General features: G+C 46.4%; 1 protein-coding gene across 4 annotated transcripts in view; it reads left to right on the top strand.

Annotated features, from left to right (window-relative positions):
• The window catches only part of MCF2L2 (MCF.2 cell line derived transforming sequence-like 2), a 198808-nt gene that overhangs the window by 32660 nt on the left and 145148 nt on the right, over window positions 1-21000 (top strand). For 3 of the 4 annotated variants that reach the window (XM_060274348.1, XM_060274349.1, XM_060274350.1), the window contains exons 2-4: window positions 4871-4954; window positions 14057-14171; window positions 18900-18990. In XM_060274348.1, the coding sequence (XP_060130331.1) occupies window positions 4871-4954; window positions 14057-14171; window positions 18900-18990 (290 nt within the window). Of the gene's footprint in view, window positions 1-4591; window positions 4757-4870; window positions 4955-14056; window positions 14172-18899; window positions 18991-21000 lie in introns of those variants that run through there. The other variant, XM_060274351.1, reaches the window with a different exon arrangement.

Here is a 21000-nt window from a genome sequence, read left to right on the forward strand (position 1 = left end):
ACAACAAAGGGCCAATAGTCTTCACTGGGTGTGTCGCATTATCATGCATGGTGCAAATGAGTCCAATATTCAATGGGAGTGGGTGTAACCAACACCAGACTGGTGGCTGGTTGTAAATCAGATAAAAGCTATTCTCCCTGTTATGGCCATGGTACAATCCAAACTACTCTTCTTCTTCTTCTTCTTCTTCTTCTTCTTCTTCTTCTTCTTCTTCTTCTTCTTCTTCTTCTTCTTCTTCTTCTTCTTCCCTCCTCCTCCTCCTCCTCCTCCTCCTCCTCCTCTAGAAGTTGGATGTTGGGTGTCACCAGCCCTGTGCTATTAAATACTCTTTCGGCCAAATTTAGACAGGCAGACTCTCTCTGTTAACTTTCAGGTGTCTCTTGAGGACCTTTATAATGCCCACAGATCACAGAATCATAGAATTGTAGAGTTGAAAGGTACCCCCCCCCAAGGGTCATCCTTCTGTCATCCAACCCTCTGCAATCCAGGAGTGGCAGCTAAAGATTCCCTGAGGAATGGGCCAGGCGGACGGTGAGATCAGGGATGAATGAGTGTGCGAAGGACGGGGAGGCCAGGATGGGAAAGGTACAGTCAGGAGTCGTGACACATGTCAGCCGGACACACTGGGCAGATTACGGAACAGGGCTCTTTACCTGACAGGTTCCAGTCCCCTAACCCCCACCTGAGAGCCCACCAGCACCGCCCCACATACCTGTTTGGCCTCTTGTCCTGGAAAGAAAAAAGCAGTGGAAAGCTGTATAAATGAGTCATATTCTTCATCTATTTATTGTCTACACCAGGGGTCCCCAAACTAAGGCCCAGGGCCCGGATGCAGCCCAATCACCTTCTAAATCCGGCCTGCAAGCGGTCCGGGAATCAGCATGTTTTTACATGAGTAGAAGGTGTCCTTTTACAGTGGTACCTCGGTTTAAGTACACAATTGGTTCTGGAAGTCTGTACTTAACCTGAAGCGTACTTAACCTGAAGCAAACTTTCCCATTGAAAATAATGGAAAGTGGATAAATCCATTCCAGACGGGTCCACGGAGTACTCAACCTGAAGCATACTTAACCCAAAGTATGAGTGTAATTGGTTCTGGAAGTCCGTACTTAACCTGAAGCGTACTTAACCTGAAGCAAACTTTCCCATTGAAAGTAATGGAAAGTGGATTAATCCATTCCAGACAGGTCCGCAGAGTACTTAAACTGAAAGAAAAAAACCCGAAGCGTACTTAAACCGAGGTATGAGTGTATTTAAAGTGCATCTCTGGGTTATTTGTGGGGCCTGCCTGGTGTTTTTACATGAGTAGAATGTGTCCTTTTATTTAAAATGCATCTCTGGGTTATTTGTGGGGCATAGGAATTTGTTCATATTTTTTTCCAAAATATAGTCTGCGTCCGCCCCCCACAAGGTCTGAGGGACAGTGGACAGGCCCCCTGCTGAAAAAGTTTGCTGACCCCCTGGTCTACAAAGATTGACAGAGGCGCCGAAAATTTTCAGACTGGGGATTTCTCCCAGCCCTACCTGGAAATACCGGGGATCAAACCTAGGACCTTCTGAATGCAAAGCAGATGCTCTACCACTGAGCCATGGCACCTTCCTCTATGGTGGATGTGCGTGAGAGAGAGAATGAGAGAGTGTTTTCAGTTTCTCAATCTGTCTGGGTCTTCCTCTTCCTCTCTTATTTGAGAGATTTCTGTCCTATCCTTCAGTTAGAACCTTTCAGAGCGGCCAGCAAGGAAGAGTGCCTAGGGGTCTCCTTTTACAGTGAGCAACCCTGTAATTTGAAGGGCTGTCCGATTTTAGTCTGCTTTGAAGAGAGAGCAAGTAGCCTTGAAGCTGCTTGTCCACAGTTTACACCTGGGGAGCTGACTAAGCTGGCATGCGGCTCACCTGGTCACAGTCTTCACCCCTAGGATGGAACGCGTTATATTTCTATTTAAATCGTTCCACTTAAGAATTATTTCCAAACTTTCATCTGTGTGTATAAATTAGCATAACCCAATTTTATGCAGATTTGTGTCCTTTTTGTGGTGCCGCAATTCCTCTCTTAGGGAAATGTGCAGGTCCCCGCTACCCGTCACAGCGTTAAGCATGGCAGCAACATATAACATTAAGGCACCAAAAATGTTACTAAGCATTTGTTGTTGTTGTTTAGTCGTTTACTCGTGTCCGACTCTTCATGACCCCATGGACCATAGCACGCCAGGCACTCCTGTCTTCCACTGCCTCCCGCAGTTTGGTCAAACTCATGTTTGTAGCTTCAAGAACACTGTCCAACCATCTCGTCCTCTGTCATCCCCTTCTCCTAGTGCCCTCAATCTTTCCCAACATCAGGGTCTTTTCCAAGGATTCTTCTCTTCTCATGAGGTGGCCAAAGTATTGGAGCCTCAGCTTCAAGATCTGTCCTTCCAGTGAGCACTCAGGGCTGATTTCCTGATTTCCTGTATGATTTATGCTATAATTGTGATGTTATATCACATTCTATCATGCTATTGTTATTTACTGTTATTGTTTGGGATTCATTTGAATGAAACGCAACATAGGAATATAATAAATCAAATCAAATCAAATCTTCAGAGCTCAGGCAGGTACATAATGCATGTGTGTAACATGACATATAATCTGTGGCTTGGTTCACTATTTCGAGTTATATACCTTGCCCATTTTGGGGGCTCCATGCTCTCATGCGCGTCACGGAAGACAAAGGCCCCGGGTTTGGGCTGCAACATGTTGGGGGGGTATGGATTTATTTTCTGTTTTCTGACTGTGAAACAGTCATCGGCTGGATTGTGTCGTGGTTTGTCAGGAGCGGGTATCATGTCTGGTTCTGATGTCGCTGATATCGCTTGGCGACAGTACAGTGGTACCTCGCAAGACGAATGCTCTGCAAGACGAATTTTTAGCAAGACGAATGCGTCCTGCGATCTGATGGTGACTCGCAAGATGAATTCGTTTTGCAACAAATTCGCCTTGCGAATCGCGGTTTCCCATAGGAATGCATTGAAATTTAATTAATGCGTTCCCATGGGCAAAAAAAAAAAATTCAATGCATTCCTATGGGAAACCGCAATTCGCAAGATGAATTTTTCGCAAAACGAATTGACTTGTGGAACGAATTAAATTCGTCTTGTGGGGCACCACTGTAATCTGCTTGTAAGGTAAAGGTAAAGGGACCCCTGACCATTAGGTCCAGTCGTGACCGACTCTGGGGTTGCGTGCTCATCTCACATTATTGGCCGAGGGAGCCGGCGTATAGCTTCCAGGTCATGTGGCCAGCATGACAAAGCCGCTTCTGGCAAACCAGAGCAGCACATGGAAACGCCGTTTACCTTCCCGCTGTAGCGGTTCCTATTTATCTACTTGCATTTTGATGTGCTTTCGAACTGCTAGGTTGGCAGGAGCTGGGACCGAGCAACGGGAGCTCACCCCGTCACAGGGATTCGAACCGCTGACCTTCTGGTCAGCAAGCCCTAGGCTCAGTGGTTTAACCACAGCGCCACGCATGTAATTTTCGTACACCTAAGATGAACATAACATTTTTTTCCCATTAGCTCTCCCCTTAGATGTGGAAAGGGCCTCACCCAGGGACCAGCATTTTTTAGTTCCAAGTGCTGGCAACTCTAACTACTTCATCTTTTATCCTTTTCCTACAAAATTCCTTTGGTTAGGAGGGGAAAGCCTTCAATACCAGGGACTAGTCTATTTTTAGAAGCAACCTTGTATAAAATATACATACAGGAGAGTGGGGAGGGGGAACTCAAGCAAAACCACTCCCATTCCTTCGGCAAGCCTGTTAAGTGTTAGAAATAAAATTTCTTTCTTTCTTTCTTTCTTTCTTTCTTTCTTTCTTTCTTTCTTTCTTTCCATCCATCAGGCAGATTCTCAGGCAACAGGCATGCAAATGGAATGGCCTTGGAGGCCATTACCGTTTAAAAATACAACTTAAAATCATTTCTTGTACTTTTATGCCATGTATGTGTGTGTGTATTCACAATGTCTCCCCCTTCCTCCCTGGTCGTGTACTCACTATACCTTTAAAGCACACCGAAAACACATTCTTACCCTCAAATAATTCTGGGCACTGTAGTTTTCCCTGCGCAGAGCTGCAATACCTAGCAACCCTGAACCAAAATACAGTCTGCAGAATTTTGTGAGGAGAATAATGTGTTTCAAGTGGCTTTAAAGGTGTAGCGTGTGCACAGCCCCAATGCCAATTATTGAGAGCATAAGCTGATGATTTTATTTTATTTTAATTTTATTTTGGGGTGGAGGTGGGACATTGGTGTACACTCCTTCTCCTGGATTAATCAGTGGGGAGCCTTGGGGGGAGGTTGAGCCTTCCCCCTCCATCAACTGTTGGCATCTCTCTTGGCGAGGACTGTGCCACATTTTCAGAAGCCTGGCTGCAGGGGAAAAAGCAGAGAGGAGAGAAGAACTCGTTGGGAACATTGTGCGCTCTGTAACTTTTGAAGAATGAAATGCTTGTTGCTCAGATGGGGGGGGGCAGGCCTGCTTTGCTCAAAAATAGGCAATGCTGTTTCAAAGAACTGAAAGGGGGCTTTATCTCACGCCTGGACTTACGGTAATATAGTCCATGAAGCTCATCGCCCTCAGCTAAAGGCTCAGTTTATGAAGAGCCCGTTTCTGCAAAACACGAGAGACAAATGCTGAAAACCATCAGCCTGGAGATGGGACTCTTCTGTGCCGTCAAGAGTCATATGACAAAATGAAAGCCTATGGTCAAGTCGAAAAGGTATCTTTCTTTGCGTTGCTGTGGAGATCTGCAAGAGAGCTTCTTCCCAGTTAACTGACTGGAGGTTTCCCTCATTTCCACCATTCCCACTCTCTCTCTCTGTTTTTTGCACAGATGAAATCATGCAACAGGAGATCAGGCCCCTCGTTGCCGTGGATATCATAGAACAGCTTCACCGGCAGTTTGCTATCCTGTCAGGTAAGGGTTGGGCTTCATTTGTTTGATAACTCTTGGTAGAACACACCCCTTTAATTGCCCGTTGACAGCTAACCAGGAGAAGCTCTGCGGCAGCTACTAGGTAGGGACAGGGGCAAAACTGGGTTTGGTTTGCATTTCAGTGCAAACCTACCCAATTCTGTACTTCCTGAAACAGTACGCAAATTCAGTTTCTGATAGGTGGCCGGGATACATGAGCCGAAACACAGATATCAGTTGATGTTCGAGTGCCTCTGAATTTCATAATGCAGTTTTCCAACCAAAAAAATGTATGCAGAACAGCATATGTTTGGGGGTAAGCATGCATAAAAACTTACGCTAGTGAAAATAAAATAGAAAAATGCATTATATTGGGGAAATTGCATGTAAAAATACGTATATTCGGCAGAATTGCATTAATAATAATAATAATAATAATAATAATAATAATAATAATATTTATACCCCGCCCATCTGGCTGGGCCTCCCCAGCCACTCTGGGCGGCCTCCAACAGAACATTAAAATACAATAATCTTTTAAACATTAAAAGCTTCCCTAAACAGGGCTGCCTTCAGATGTCTTCTAAAAGTCTGGTAGTTGTTTTTCTCTTTGACATCTGATGGGAGGGCGTTCCACAGGGCGGGTGCCACTACCGAGAAGGCCCTCTGCCTGGTTCCCTGTAACTTGGCTTCTCGCAACGAGGGAACCGCCAGAAGGCCCTCGGCGCTGGACCTCAGTGTCCGGGCAGAATGATGGGGGTGTGCATATTAGAAGAAAAGTACCCTAAGATGTTGATGAATTTTTCTGAGGCCCTTGTTTTAAAACATTATAAACTGATGCAATAATGTGGGTGGGGGAGGGAGGTTTTGTTATTGTTTTTATTATGTATCTGAGATCTACAGACGAATGGCAGTAATATAATGATGATGATGATGATGATGATGTAGAAATGTGAAAAACTGTCCCTACAACCAAAGTCCTGGGTGTCTTGAGCCTCATACCCTAAGATTTAGGGAAAGGGCCTGAGAGCTCTGGAATGGGGAGAAGAACCCAGGTTTCAGGTGAGCAGGTGAGTTGCTTCTGCTTCTGCTGTTTAACAGAAGAGTTAGAGGTGAGGAGAAGATGCAGTGAGTGTGGTGTAAATGTGCCTCAACCTTTCCTCATAAGGCTCTTGTTTCCAGCCCCTTGATCATATTGGTCACCCTCCTCTGCTTACATCCCAGCTGGTCCATATCCTTCAGAAACTGCGGTGCCCAGAATGAATGTATTATTATATTAATACTAGCTAGCCCGGCCACGCGTTGCTGTGGCTCAATCTGTTGAAAGGACCCTCAGAATCCCCCTTCAGATTCATGAGCTATCCTGGCCCCTCCCCCCTCCCCAGCTCATCCCTGTGATTGGCCCCACCCTATGACCTTTCCCGCCCTCTCCTCCCCCCACCCCCACCCAGGGGAGCCCCCACCTCTACTCGGCCTAGTCTGCAAAGCCGAGCTGAGCTGCTGTGGAGAGGGAAGCTTTCCTACCTGCAGTACAAGTGTAGCCGCCGCTAGAGGCCGCTGTTGTGCAAGCTCTCCTGATTCTGGCTTCTATTTCCCAGCATGCACTTTAGGGTGAGTTGTGAGTTCCTGAACACAGGGTTTGGGGGGTCTTACCTGGCCCAGGTGTGACATCTGTCTACGCAAACTGTATATGGTCACTCGAGTATTTGCATGGGACGTTGTGTCCGAATATCAGTCAAGCGGTTTCAGAGAAAAGTGGAGACACACCCACACGCCCTTTTTACTTTTATATATAGAGAGATTTAAATGTATGTATGTATGTTTCTAATGTACATAAAGCCTCTGTGAAAAAGATGTATAGCTGGAAGTTAGAGTGAAGCTGTTGCTAAAGCCTTGGTAGATTTTATTGTTTTTAGAAGACACCTGAAGGCAGCCCTGTTTAGGGAAGCTTTTAATGTTTAATAGACTATTGTATTTTAATATTTTGTTGGAAGCCGCCCAGAGTGGCTGGGGAAACCCAGCCAGATGGGTGGGGTATAAATAATAAATGATGATGATGATGATGGTGCCAGGAGAAAAAGGGAATGGCAACTCACCCTCTTCCCATTTCAACATCTTGTAATAACAGCCTGGAATTATGCGCAAATGAGTCCAGTGTGCAGTCTGCACCTATATGACTGATCCCATTATGCACGCCAGGAGCTTCTGAGACAAATTGTCACCAAAGATATTAGAGGGGATTTCGTTTCCTTGGCTAGCTTTCTTTCCTTTTGTTTTGGAAGTCGGCTTAGTGTCCTGTTTTCCCCTTTAACGGAAAAAGGGAAAGCCATATATACCGTATATATATATATAGCAGGGATGAATGGATCTAGAGCTCACTCTATCTGCTAAAACCCAGAACTGGAATGCCCAAGAAATGCCCAGACCTCTAAAGCCTAAAAACCATGTTTACGCATTTTAGCCCCAAACTGAAAGTGCAGGAAGAAGTGATGGGATCAGAGAGGAAGGGACCAAGGTGCATGTTCTGTTCTGCTGTGCTCTTGATGGTATACTCTTTCCACACTTGAGAAGCAATCAGTTCCGGGGGCAGCTGTGGAGGCTCGGCTTCCTTGTGAGAAAAGAATCCCAGAGACTTGGGACCGTGTCAGCAATATCTGCTTGCAGACTGGGCAAGTGCAAAGTATGCCGAGACACACACAAGCAGTGTTGATCCAAGGTGTAAGCGCACTGGAATATCCCTGCCAGGTTGTACCAAAAGCCTGCCTAGTCCAGCATCCTCTTTCCCATAGTGGTTAACCGGATGCCCCTGGGAAGCCCACAAACAGGGCACCGGCTCAATTGCCATTCCCAGCAACTGGCATTGAGAGGCATGCTGCCACTAATCCTGGACTTAGTATTTAGCCATCATGACTCGTAGAGCAATAGTACTGTAGAGTTGGTCCTGCAATGCAGGAATTACAGTTAAAGAATCTCTGGTGAATGGCCATCCAATCTCCAATGACGGAGAGTCAATGGCCTTCTGAGAGAGTCCATATTTTTGCTTCCTCTTCTGTTTGGAGTGTTTCATACTTTTCTGTTACTGGAAAGAGTCTGTTCCCTTGGAGCAACAGAAAATAAGGGACATATTATTATTATTATTATTATTATTATTATTATTATTATTATTATTACTATTATTATTATTATTGTCAGGGGGTTGTTGCGACTACTCTAGAGTAACGATGCTCCGCATTCTTGTCTTTAAACAGTTTTATTTAGTGCAGTCTATTTACGGTGAAACTGGTGTGTAGAACATGTCTGCTCAGTCTGATGCAGAATCCGGCAATGGACCGCTCCTAGACTTCTTCCAGCATAAGAGTCTCAGGACGGCAAATCTCCTTCCCCTCCTTCTCCTGCGTAATTCCGGAACCGGGGGGGGGGGGAAGGGTCTACGCTCCTTATTTTCCTTCTCCCCCCTTTCCCCCCCTCTTCCTCCCTCACGTGTAGCAGGGGCTCTTCTGTGTTGCCAGAGCCCTGGACCTCTCTTCCCCCTTCCTCACTGGACTCCTCCCTGTCAGGAGTATGGGCAGGAGTCAGGCTCTGGGGCCTGTAGTGCTTTGCAGGACTGGGGCCTGCCTCAGCTTGTGCTGGAGAAGCAAGGCGTGGCCACACAGGTGAAGACCTCAGCTTGTGCTGGAGAGGCAAGGAGTGGTCACTCAGGTGAGGCCACTTGATACCTCACTGCACCTGGTGGCAGGAGCTGGGAAGGATAAAAGCCCAGCATTTCCTTTCAGCTCTTGGCCACAGCAACGCTATCCTTGCCTGGTTGCATCTGGCCTCTTGCTCCTTGGACCCTTGCCTTGCCGACGCCTTGATTCTTGCTCCGTGGACCCTTGCCTTGCCGACGCCTTGATTCTTGCTCCTTGGACCCTTGCCTTGCCGACGCCTTGATTCTTGCTCCGTGGACCCTTGCCTTGCCGACGTCTTGATCCTTGTTCCGTGGACCCTTGCCTTGCCGACGTCTTGATCCTTGCTCCGTGGACCCTTGCCTTGCCGACGTCTTGATCCTTGCTCCGTGGACCCTTGCATTGCCGACGTCTTGATCCTTGCTCCGTGGACCCTTGCCTTGCCGACGCCTTGATCCTCGACCCTTGTACCTTCGCCTTGCTTCTTGTTCCTTGAACCTTCGCCTTGCTTCTTGTTCCTTGAACCTTCGCCTTGCTCCTTGACTCCCAGACCTTCGCCTCTGCCTTGCTCCTTGATCCTGCAACTGCCTGCTGCTGGACCCTCAGCCCTGCACCTGTTTCTGCTTCTACACCACCATCTTGCCTCTGGTCCTGACGCCCGCCGACCGGACCGTGACACTCCCCATCCTCGCTGGCATTGCTGCTAGTGGAGGAGCTGCTCCTGATGAGGGGAGGAGGATCCCTATATTCTCTTCCCCTTACAATTATCATCATCATCATCATCAACATTTGTATACCACCCTATACCTGCAGGTCTCAGGGTGGTTACAATATGAAAACACAAAATACATTATAAAAATAAAAACAATAACGCCCTATACCCACAGGTCTCAGGGCAGTTACAACATAAAAACCACAAAATAAAAACACAAAATAAAAACAAAAACAACCCAATAGCACCCCCTGTTGCAATTGGTGACCAGTAACGAGATGGGAGACAAGGCAGAGTTCCCAAAGGCCAACCCTGGGCGTAGCTCAGGAGCCTGTATTTATTGATAGTAACTTTGACAGCTAATGATTAACCCGTAATGTAACTTCCAACCAATGACAGGAGCGTAACCTCATGCATAGTAATGTTTTGGTGCATGTCACTTCCTGCCAACACCCAAAATTTCAGCCATGAAGGAAGTGTCGAGTCTCACATCCCTTTCAGCATGTACCTGTCACATGCCTGCTCTTTAAACACCCCCCTCCATCTTGTGACTCCCGGTACTTTTCCAGAACCCTTCCTGTTTCCCATTGTTCTTCTCTTGACCTAGGTTTGACCCATCCTGGTCTTCTCCTGCCAGACCTGTACCAACCAGATCTAACCCGATCTTCCCAGATCCACCATGTCCCATCCAGTACAACTGACCTGTGTCTTTACCTCCTGACCTGTCACTTTGCTGGCCTGCCAGCACTGAGTTTTCTAAACTCTAGAGGATCGGCGGGTATGCCACGCCATTTTCTAAATCAACCCCACAACCCCCTCCCCAACACATTTTAAAAGGGCCTTGGATGTCAAACAGCCAAACGCCTGGTTAAAGAGGAACATTTTTGCCTGGTTCCTAAAGGTGTACAGCATCGAGTGATTTATGGGCATTGATAACCTTATTCTCTTCAGAATTCGTCTAATCCTCTTGTAAAACCATCTAAGTTGCTGTCCCTCACTAATCTTGTGGGAGCAGTTTCAATAGTTTAGTTATGCACTGTGTAAAGAAGCCCCTATCTCCTTTTTACCCTTTTGGCTCACCTGAGTTCCAGGGAGTGGGCAACTTTTACTCTCCATGAATTTCTGAATGAGTCACGAGACACAATGCTTATGGGTATCATTCATTTTGCAAGAGATTCCAGACCATTCCTCTTTTGCAGTTTCAGAGGAAAGGTATCCCTTTTTACATTTTAAGGCAGCAGTGGGGAACCTCAGGCCTGGAGACATAACTAGTGCCTGCCACACTTCCCTATTTCATCCGCAAGGCTCTTATAGCTAAGCCACGACAGCTTCCCCTGACATAATATATTTGCCAAAATGGAGTTTGCAGGCACCAGCAATCAGCTGATTGGCAGCACCTTCAAAGTCCCTTGCAAAGCATTTTGCAAGCATGGACAATCAGCTGGTGGTTGGTACTGGCATAGCGCTGTGGATGGTGCTTTGCAAGCCCCGGTGATCAGCAGATTGTCTGGGCTTGCAAAGCACCATCCTGAGAGCTATAGAAGTGCTGCGTTGGGGCACATGGTTTCAAACTGTGGGGACAAAAACAGGTTACCTGTCAAACTTTGCCTGTGAGCTCTGGTAAGGGAGATTAATTACAGTATCCTGATCCTCAGCCCTGGTGAAATGGATCTGTGCCTTTTATACAATTCCCCCCCCCCCCCGATAGGCATAATCCCCCCCGGCATGTCCTTTTTAGTAAAATACATGGAAATCACTACTATATGTAATCTACAGTGTTGTTGATATTTGAGAAAAGTAAATTTTTTTTGTTTTTTTTTAAGCGCATTATGCCCTTAGGAATCTAGAAAACAAAAGATGTGGATGACTGCAGGTTCATGACGGTTGAGAAATCTGCAGGAATTTGCATAATCTGAGCACAATAAGCACTGCAGCAAAGCTCGTTTTAATTCATTTCCCCCCTAAGACAGACAGAGAGAGACAAATGAGAGAATAGTGAGGTTTGACAGCTGCGTGATCTGCTTCCTCCATCAGTTATCGTTGATGGACATCTTTTGTTAACTGGCTAGATGTATACAACAGCAATCTGAGAAGCTGTTTTGCTAAATGTGTCAATTTAGCTCTGGGCCTTGGCCCTGGGTGCTAATGCCAGTTCAGTCTAGGTGATGGCTAAACTGTTTTGGCCAACATGCCAAAGGTAAATTCCGAAGTCTGAGCTGAGGTAATGCCACTGTGGAGCAGGCAAAAGAGCCTTGTGGCATTGCAAAGACTCAGGCTTTGCCTGCATTGGTGACCCATGTAAAAGGGTAAAAAGGTAAAGGACGCTTGGATGGTTACGTCCAGTCAAAGGTGACTACGGGGTTGTGGTGCTCATCTCACTTTCAGGCCGAGGGAGTCGGCATTTGTTCACAGACCAGGTCATGTGACCAGCAGGAATAAACGGCTTCTGGTGCAACGGAACACCATGACGGAAACCAGAGCGCACAGAAACACCATTTACCTTCCCGCCACAGCGGTACCTGTTTATCTACTTGCCCTGGTATGCTTTTGAACTGCTAGGTTGGCAGAATCTGGGACAGAGCAACGGGAGCTCACCCCGTCGCAGGGATTTGAACCACTGACCTGATAGGCAAACCCAAGAGGCTCAATGGTTTAGACCACAGCGCCACCCGCGTTCATATAAATATATATGTCTGTCACCCATGTAAGGGCTTGCCCACACTTACCATTTGCCCCACTCTTTCCAGGCACAGGTCTGTGGTTTAAAGCTCCATGTCCAAGCATATTTAGGGGTTATTTTTTTGCCCCGGAGCCTTCCCCGAGAAAACCCGCTGTGACCCATCTCTGCCTCTTGGTCACCCTCTGCTCCAGCCTTGGAGTTTGAATTGCTCTCTGCCACAGCCTCTCTCCCGCTCACTAAACCCTGGTACATCTTCAGATTCTGACACCTTCTCTTCCCAGTCTTCTCCCTATTGCTTGTGGGGCTCTGAGCCTTCTTCCCAGGGGGGTTCCCCAGCAGCGGGTGCCTCCCACCACTCCTCGGCACCCAGCCATGACAACAAGTGCCCTAGGTAACTTAGAAGCTCAGCTTCTACAGAATTTTTCCTATGTGTTAATCAAGAGATTAATGTTGTCTTCTTCTTTGGCGATCACTCGTAGCTGTGATCTTCCGTAAACACGTTTTTAACAATGAGTCCGGAAGTGACTGTGGAGGCCAATTCTGGATCCACATGTCCTTCCACAGTGGGGACATTGGTTTCCGGACGGGAGTTGATCACGGTGTGGATTTGCCAAACATGCCTTCCTCTTAGCACATTTCTCCCTTTCGTCCTGAGTTTGAGTGTCTTCAAAGCCCATGACACCTTTGGTAAAGGCTGTTCTCCAATTGGAGCGCTCACAGGCCAGTGTTTCCCAGTTGTTGGTGTTTATACTACATTTTTAAAGATTTGCCTTGAGAGAGTCTTTAAACCTCTTTTGTTGACCACCAGCATTGCACTTTCAATTTTTAAGTTTGGAATAGAGTAGTTGCTTTGGAAGACGATCATCAGGCATCCACACAACATGACCAGTCCAACGAAGTTGATGTTGAAGAATCATTGCTTCGACACTGGCGATCTTTGCTTCTTCTAGTACACTGATATTAGTTTGCCTGTCTTCCCAAGTGATGTGTAAAAAAATTTGGGGACACCCTTAATATGTATGTGTTTGTAACAGTAAGAATGCTTTATGAGAGAAAGTTAAGAAGAGCAGCAACAATAACTGTAGTTGTTGTTGTTGTTGATAAATTCATCCCACCCTGAGGGGCCCATGGCAACAAACAACTAAACAGTGAAAGTAATACAACATTTTAGAAAATATTTTGAAATCCCCAATTGCTATTGAGAAATGGAAGAATGGAATGAAATGGAAGAATCAAGTATATATTTGTGTGGCTCTCAGTTACATGAGAGTAAGGCCATCAAAACAAAGACAAAATTGATTTTTGGTTTTTGGTAAAACAGAAACCTTTTACTGGATTTTGGCAGAGCGTAGCTCTTGCTTCTGTCGATGTGCACATTTATTTAGATTATTATAATGTTAAATTTATTGGGCTGTATCCAGCATCAGCCATGCTAAGTCCATTGAAAAGAATGGTCACGGCCAACTTGGTGCTACTAATTTCAAGGGGTACAATTTTGTGTTTAGAACATTCCTTTTTAGTGTTAAATAAAGGCACCTCTCTGCTCTGTAATTATCAAGGTGTGTGAATATCACAAGTATGATAATTCCAGATATTTTGCATTACCTGTCTTCTCCACAAAGTGTCACTGATTCCCCTCCCTCTGAAGGTTGTTTGGCACCAAAGCCATTTCACTGCCATACGTAATTGAAGTCTGATCCACATGTTACAATCTTCTCCATGTGAAAACACTCTCCTGCAAGAAATAGTGTCAAATGAAACAGAACCTTTGTAGTACACTTAACTGCATTTGCTTTCATTGGTCTCTTTTCAGGCTTGCCCTCTTTTCCTTCACTGTAAGCATTTAAATTATACGTTCCTCAGACAGGATAAATCACCCCAGAAGCAAGTTCCCAGGGCACCACGGTCGATTAATACATAATAATCAGAAGAGTTCTTGGCCGGTGGGAAAAGTTGATGACACCAATTTGATGAAACGCTTTTGGCAGGGGAGAATTGACCGCTGTGATCTGTATTTAGCCCACTGAGGTCCACTCTCTCTCTTTCAGGAGGAAGAGGGAACGATGGTGCACCCATCATCACCTTCCCTGAGTACGCAGGTTTCAGCGAGATCCCTGATGAAGATTTCCTGAACGTTGTGACATATTTGACTAGCATCCCCAGGTAAGTCTGACGCCAGTCTCCTCGATGGCTTGTGGGTCCAAATTAGCTCACCGCTTTCTCCAGGGCAAGCCCAAATGAACACCTTCTTGCACCTCCCATTTTGGCGTATTTCCCCCCTGACACCCAAAACCCACACAGTCGAGGGTGCTGGCCTAGGAACTGGGAGACCAGGGTTCAAATCCCCATGATGCTCACTGGGTGGCCTTGGGCCTGTCACTGCCTCTCAGCTTAACCCACCTCACAGGGCTGTTGTGAGGATAAAAACGTATGCCCCCTGAACATGAGCTCCTTGGAGGAAAGATGGAGTATAAATATAATACTAAATAAATGAAATACAAGTAATTTTCATACGTGATTCTCTTTTTGGGAGCTTGGTTTATATATTTTTTTAAAAAAAACCAACAACAACTATTGGGGTGAAGTCTGCCTATACCTTTTGTGAGAGGAGAATTGTGTAATTGAACAAATGTCAGATTGAATATGGCAATTGTGTATAAATATATTCCCCATAAACATATTTGGCAATGCAATTGAGGAAGATAACCACCCAGTGAGCTTCATTTCAGGAAGAAGCATTGTTGATGAGCTTTGCCTATAGTGTTTACATAATCAAAATTCGGAAGAGACTGAGTATGTTGCTGGTGAATGAGGGAGCCGTCTTTGCTATTTCTGTATTTGAAAACATACTTTAGAGCTACGTTATCGGTTTCTGCAACTTTAACTGCTGTGGAGCTTTGGTGTGTTGTGCAATTTAATTTGCCCTGTAAGTATGGCTGCGTGTTAATGCATGCAAGATGCAAGGCTGTCCCTGAAAAATGTATCTCGTATGTTGAGTTATTCCTTGCAAATGTGTAGAATTGCTTCATAGAATCATAGAGTTGGAAGGGACCATGAGGGTCATCTAGTCCAACGCCCTGCAGTGCAAGAATCATTCCTTTCACATGGGACTCAAACTCACAACCCTGAATTTAAGTCTCAGGCTCTACCAACTGAGCTATCCCAGCTTCTGAGAGTTGGTGCAATGTAGTGGTTAGAGTGTGGAACTAGGACCTAGGAGACCAGGGTTCAAATCCTCACACGGCCATGAAGCTCACTGGGTGACCTTGGGTGAGTCCCTCCCTCTTAGCCTAACCTACCACAGGGTTGATGTGGTGATTAAATGAGATGGGGAAGAGCCACGTAAACTACCTCAAGCTCTTTGGCGGAAAAGACAGGAAATAAATGAAACAAACAAATCATTACTTTGGTCTTCCCTTCCTCCATCACCATCATTATCATAGAATCATAGAGTTGGAAGAGGCCACAAGGGCCATCCAGTCCAACCCCCTGCCAAGCAGGAAACACCATCAAAGCATTCTTGACATATGCCTGTCAAGCCTCTGCTTAAAGACCTCCAAAGAAGGAGACTCCACCACACTCCTTGGTAGCAAATTCCACTGCCGAACAGCTCTTACTGTCAGGAAGTTCTTCCTAATGTTTAGGTGGAATCTTCTTTCTTGTAGTTTGAATCCATTGCTCCGTGTCCGCTTCTCTGGAGCAGCAGAAAACAACCTTTCTCCCTCCTCTATATGACATCCTCTTATGACATATGACATGGCTATCATATCAACCCTTAACCTTCTCTTCTCCAGGCTAAACATACCCAGCTCCCTAAGCTGTTCCTGATAAGGCATCGTTTCCAGGCCTTTGACCATTTTGGTTGCCCTCTTCTGGACACGTTCCAGCTTGTCAGTATCCTTCTTGAACTGTGGTGCCCAGAAGTGGACACAATACTCCAGGTGAGGTCTGACCAGAGCAGAATACAGTGGTACTATTACTTCCCTTGATCTAGATGCTATACTCCTATTGATGCAGCCCAGAATTGCATTGGCTTTTTTAGCTGCTGCATCACACTGTTGACTCATGTCACGTTTTTGGTCTACCAAGACTCCTAGATCCTTTTCACATGTGGTGCTCTCAAGCCAAGTGTCTCCCATCAGCTTTTCATCCGCCACTTTTTCCAAATTATGCTCAAAGCATCTCAGAAGAACAGTAAACAAATAGGTGCAACAGAAACAACCATGAGTATTAGCAAATGCATTCATAAATATTATATTTAAATCTGCATTTGGAAGCTTAGAAAATGATTAAAAGTTTCCTCAAACATTTAGAAGTATCATTGGCAAGGGCAGGAAAACTATCAGTTTGAGCCCAGGTGAGTAAGGGGACTTTATTATGGTGGGGGCTTAATTTGGAAAAGTCGTTGAGATGTCACAGTCAGGTCACTGGCAGCTGGGCTTTTTCTTAATGTATTGGATTTCCCCCCAGAAAGGGTAAATTGGGTTAAACCAGGAAATAATATGGGCTGGCATGTTGATATAAACAATGCCATGTGGATGCTAGAAAAAACTTCCATGCATGAGAAGCACCCATACCATAATAAGCACCCATCTGAAAGCAGCTGAGATAGGACAGAAAATTCGACATAGGATACCCTTTTCAGTGACAGCCCTGTGTCATGAGTAAGGTGCAGTTTTGCCATGAGATTGTGTGTGTGTGTGTGTGTGTGTGTGTGTGTGTGTTGACAGCTGTATGGATACATCACTAGCTCTTGGATTTGATTTTTTAAATATCCTGATATAACAGGAGTGTGTGGTTCAGCTTTGTGTGAAATTCTGCTAAGAGTCTCTATATAGCGAACAATGCCTGAGAAGTTTTAATGTGATGCCCACGTTTTAGTAGCTTGCATTGCTTTCATTTCCATTGTGATTGGCAATTTGCCCACAGGCTGGCCCTACCATTAGACAGAGGGAGGTAGCTGCCTCAGGTGGCAGCTGCTGGATTGGTTTTGGAGGACAGAGCTGTGTGTAGGGGCCTGCTCTTTGCCTCCTGAGAAAGCCTGATTCCCCTAGATAGGGTGGAGGACAATGTAAGATTCAACTACCAGTCTGGTTGGCTTTTGTAGGGTGGCTGGCGGGTCTTGTCCTTTGCCTCATACAGCAAAATGTCTTGGGCCAGCCCCACTGGTTACAATTGCACATTTCCTCTGTGCCACATAGCTCAGTACCAAAAACAGGATGGTTAGATGTCATCATGACATCACCACAGAAAGGAATTCCTCGGCCACCATAATTAATAGAACCTACTATTTATTCTGGAAAGCAGTTTATCTCTTCACTATTCATTTGGACACTTTAAGATATTACAGCCAAATTTTGCACGATGGTCCCTGAGATCACCAACAAGCAGGATTTTATCTATGTTTGGATCCAATTGGACACCATGTTTGGACAGAGGGAGGCAAAGGTGATCCTCTCTGCAGGTGTCGGGGGGGATTTTCCTGACAGGTGGGGCAGCTTGGCTTGGCTTGGCTGCAGTGGGGTGGGGTATCACTCTAGTGGTGGTGGCGGCAAGGACTGAACTGGCAAGGCAGGCTCTATTCACCCTCTGTGACCTGCCCAGTGTGCCCTGGGCACCAGCAAACAATGCTACGCCACTGCCTAAGAGTCAAGAAGCAGGCGAGTGAGGGGTGGAGGAATTATTTCCCTGCTCATAGCTTTTCTTGCTCCAAATAATCCCATAAAAAAAAAACCTGTTCTGCTGTATAAATATCAAAAAGAACCCAGTAGGCCCACAGGATATTGTGACATTCACTGTACTGTGGTTTTGAAGCATGCACAACAGTGACATTGATCAGATGGCGATATATCCTTTAAAGAAGAGCCATAACCCCAAATGGGAGGGGGGTGTTCTAATGTGCATGGCTAGGGAAGGAGATATAGGGCTAGGACCAAAAAACCAGAGAGGTGGGTATAATTCTGCTTCCACCCCAGCTGGTGCCTTTATCATCCAGATGTATCAGTCTTCTCCAGGGTTTCTGTTGGGGCTCGTCTTTAGTTCAGGGGAGATGCCTCCGGTTGCCAAATTAACTCCAAGTAGGTGGGTTCCCCCCCCCAGTTAAAGATTGCCCTCCCCTGGGGCCACCGAGCAATATTATAGCTTTCTGCCCTGCTCACTGGGGTGCCCCTTGCTCTGACGGATTTCAGCATCCGAGCACAATGTTTGATCGGGGCACAAAATCCAGTGTACGTAGTAGGCCTGTGCGCAGTGCAATCTGCCTTTCCAGAGAGTGAACCCCAGGAAACGACCTGCAGTTTGGTCCTACGTGTGGCAGATTTCACATGTGTACATCTTTTTCAAGTGTTATACCACCCCTTCATAGGTAGATGGCAGCTTCGCAGGCATGGCAGGTGCATCGGGTGGGCAATGAGGAACGGGGGGGGGGAGAGCATGGCTTCACGCCTCTCCCACCAGAGAGGGGAGAAGCTGGGGGTGAGGATTATCTGAAACATTTCCAGGGTTTTTCCTCCCCCCCCCCCAGCATGAAGCATGTAGGTGATGACAAACTGTTCACAGCGCTGCTGGTTGGGGAATCTGCAGCAAAGCAGCCTGAGCAATCGGATGAAATATTCATATATTGTGCAAGCGGCTAACCTGATGCTGGGGCGGAAGAGGGGAAAGGGGGGAAAGGAAAGAAGGGAGGAAGGAGGAGGGGAAGTCGCTTGCCTCTTCCTGCAAACACAGCTCGGGGTCTGGCTTGCTCACGCTGCTCCTGCTGCTGCTACCTAGCCTGCTTGTTAATCATGAGCTCAGAGCGTGCCACAGAGGCTGAGTTTTTGCTGCAATACCATTGCTTGGAACGGGGCTGGCCCTGTGTAACCCCATATACCTGCTCTGGATATTTTGCAGTCTGGAGGCTGCCAGCATCGGGTTCATCATCGTCATCGACAGACGGCGGGACAAATGGAGCGCAGTAAAGGCGTCTCTGACACGAATAGCAGTAAGTGCCTGGAATCCTTTATTATTTCCATTGCTGTTTTGCCTCCTGCAGATTGCAACTGCCACCCAGTTGCCTGCCGTTTACCTAGGCTGCGCTCCCTCGGTTGCTCGTGCGGCCGCATCCCCTTCGCTGCCCTACAGATTTCTGCCAACCTTGCATGCTGAGAAGCAGCAGAGGGTGCCAAGGCAGGACAGGCGCATCGTTCCAGCCCCGGGTAGAGGAAAAGGGCATGGCTATTTCTATAGTGTTCTGCTGCATGCAAGCTGCTTTATAGTCCTAATCTCATTAAGAGGCAGAGTAATGTAGTAGTCCAGGGGGTCAGGTGAGGGAGCCTCCTAGGTCAAGCCTTAGCTTAGGTGATTTGAGATGGCGATGGAGCAGGGGCTTATGCAAGCTTCTCTCTCTCTCTCTCTCTCTCTCTCTCTCTCTCTCTCTCTCGGCTTCTGCTCTCTCCCCCACCTTCCCTCACACTTGCACCAGTACCTAGAGAACGGGGATGAAAACACTGGTTTATGTGCTAATCTGAAGGGTTTGGGACCTTGCTTTTCAGCTGAAAAAAAGGCTCCCAGAGCAGACTGCAAAGAACGGCAATAATCAGGTTTTGCACAACAGGAGGTCACAGGAGGTCTAGCTGCATATATGCATACACAATTCTATCTGTGTGCCGCCTTTCAGCAGTTCAAACCATGCTCAAGGTGGCTCACAACATGGAAGAAATACCCAACGGCAGCGTAACAAAAGTAGTAATAAATGAGGCGTGACGGAGGAGGCATACGGAGTTCTTGCCCCTCCTCACGTCATTTTTGTAATCGAGAATCGCAGATGGGAAAAGCAGATTGGGAAGGGCAATTTCAATAGGGAGAACGTCATAGAATCACAGAAAAGGGACCCTGGGGAATATGCAGCCGTCACTTAGGGGGATTGAACCTGCAGCCTTGGCGTTATCAGCATCAAGCAGTAACCAAGCTCTAACCAACTGAACTATCCTGTATATGTCCTTTGGGGGCAGGGGCACACCCTGCCTTAGGTTCTGGCCGAATGAAAATTTGGAGCTTGCTACAGCTTTGTTAAAGTAAAAGCAAAGAGTGCCATGGGTAGGCATAATGTTGGCCTCCCATGTTGCATTATCCGTGGGACTCTAACTGCCTCATTTTCCATTGCATTCTGCTGCATGCGCAAACCAGACTTCGAGCATTAATGTTACAAGAGCATAGGCAGCAATACAGTTGGCAACTGTACCTGCCACTCGTAGGGAAACGTTTTAGACAGAATATGATGAAGCTACAGAAGTACTTTTTAGATGGTCTTCTAAAGCAGGGTGAGCCAATACAGTATGGTGACCGCCCTATATTAGACTATTATTACTATTATTTATATTTGCCGCCATTCAAATTTCTTAATTGTTTTACTCATACATGTCACTCAGGTTGACTTACATAACACAGTAGAACTACTAAAGCCGATCACAATAAACGCAATAAATAAAAATGTAAAAAACAAGCAAGCACACCTATGCAAATAAAACAGGGCTCTAGCAGATCCCACACCACCAAAAGAGGCCACAAATGCTTTTTGTGGTCCTTCAAACTAAGGACCAAAAGAGCAGATAAAAAGGAAAGCTTTTTCCTGGTGCGTAAAACTAGAGGGTGCCAGGTGAGCCTCCCTGGGAAAGGAATTCCACAAATGAGGGGCCACCACTGAAAAGGTCCATTCTTCTGTTTCCATCCTCCAGGCCTCCCATGGAGGGGGTGCACAGAGAAGGACTTCAGATGATGGCAGTCCTTGAGAGCTATAACACAATCTGGAAAGTGGCTGGAACCATCTAGCCAGCCAGAATAGCAGTCTGGTGGCCATCTATACCTAGGGAAATGGTGCGGCAATTCCATTCCATGGGGTTCCATCTGAGCTACAGAAAAGCTAATAAAGTGGAAGCTGAACAGAGGAAACATGAGAGGGGGATGTCCTATTAAAAAAAATGGGGGAGCCAAATGTGTCTACTCTAAAGGAAAT

This window comes from Zootoca vivipara, chromosome 5 (genome assembly GCF_963506605.1).
Source record: "Zootoca vivipara chromosome 5, rZooViv1.1, whole genome shotgun sequence".
NCBI classification, from domain to species: domain Eukaryota; kingdom Metazoa; phylum Chordata; class Lepidosauria; order Squamata; family Lacertidae; genus Zootoca; species Zootoca vivipara.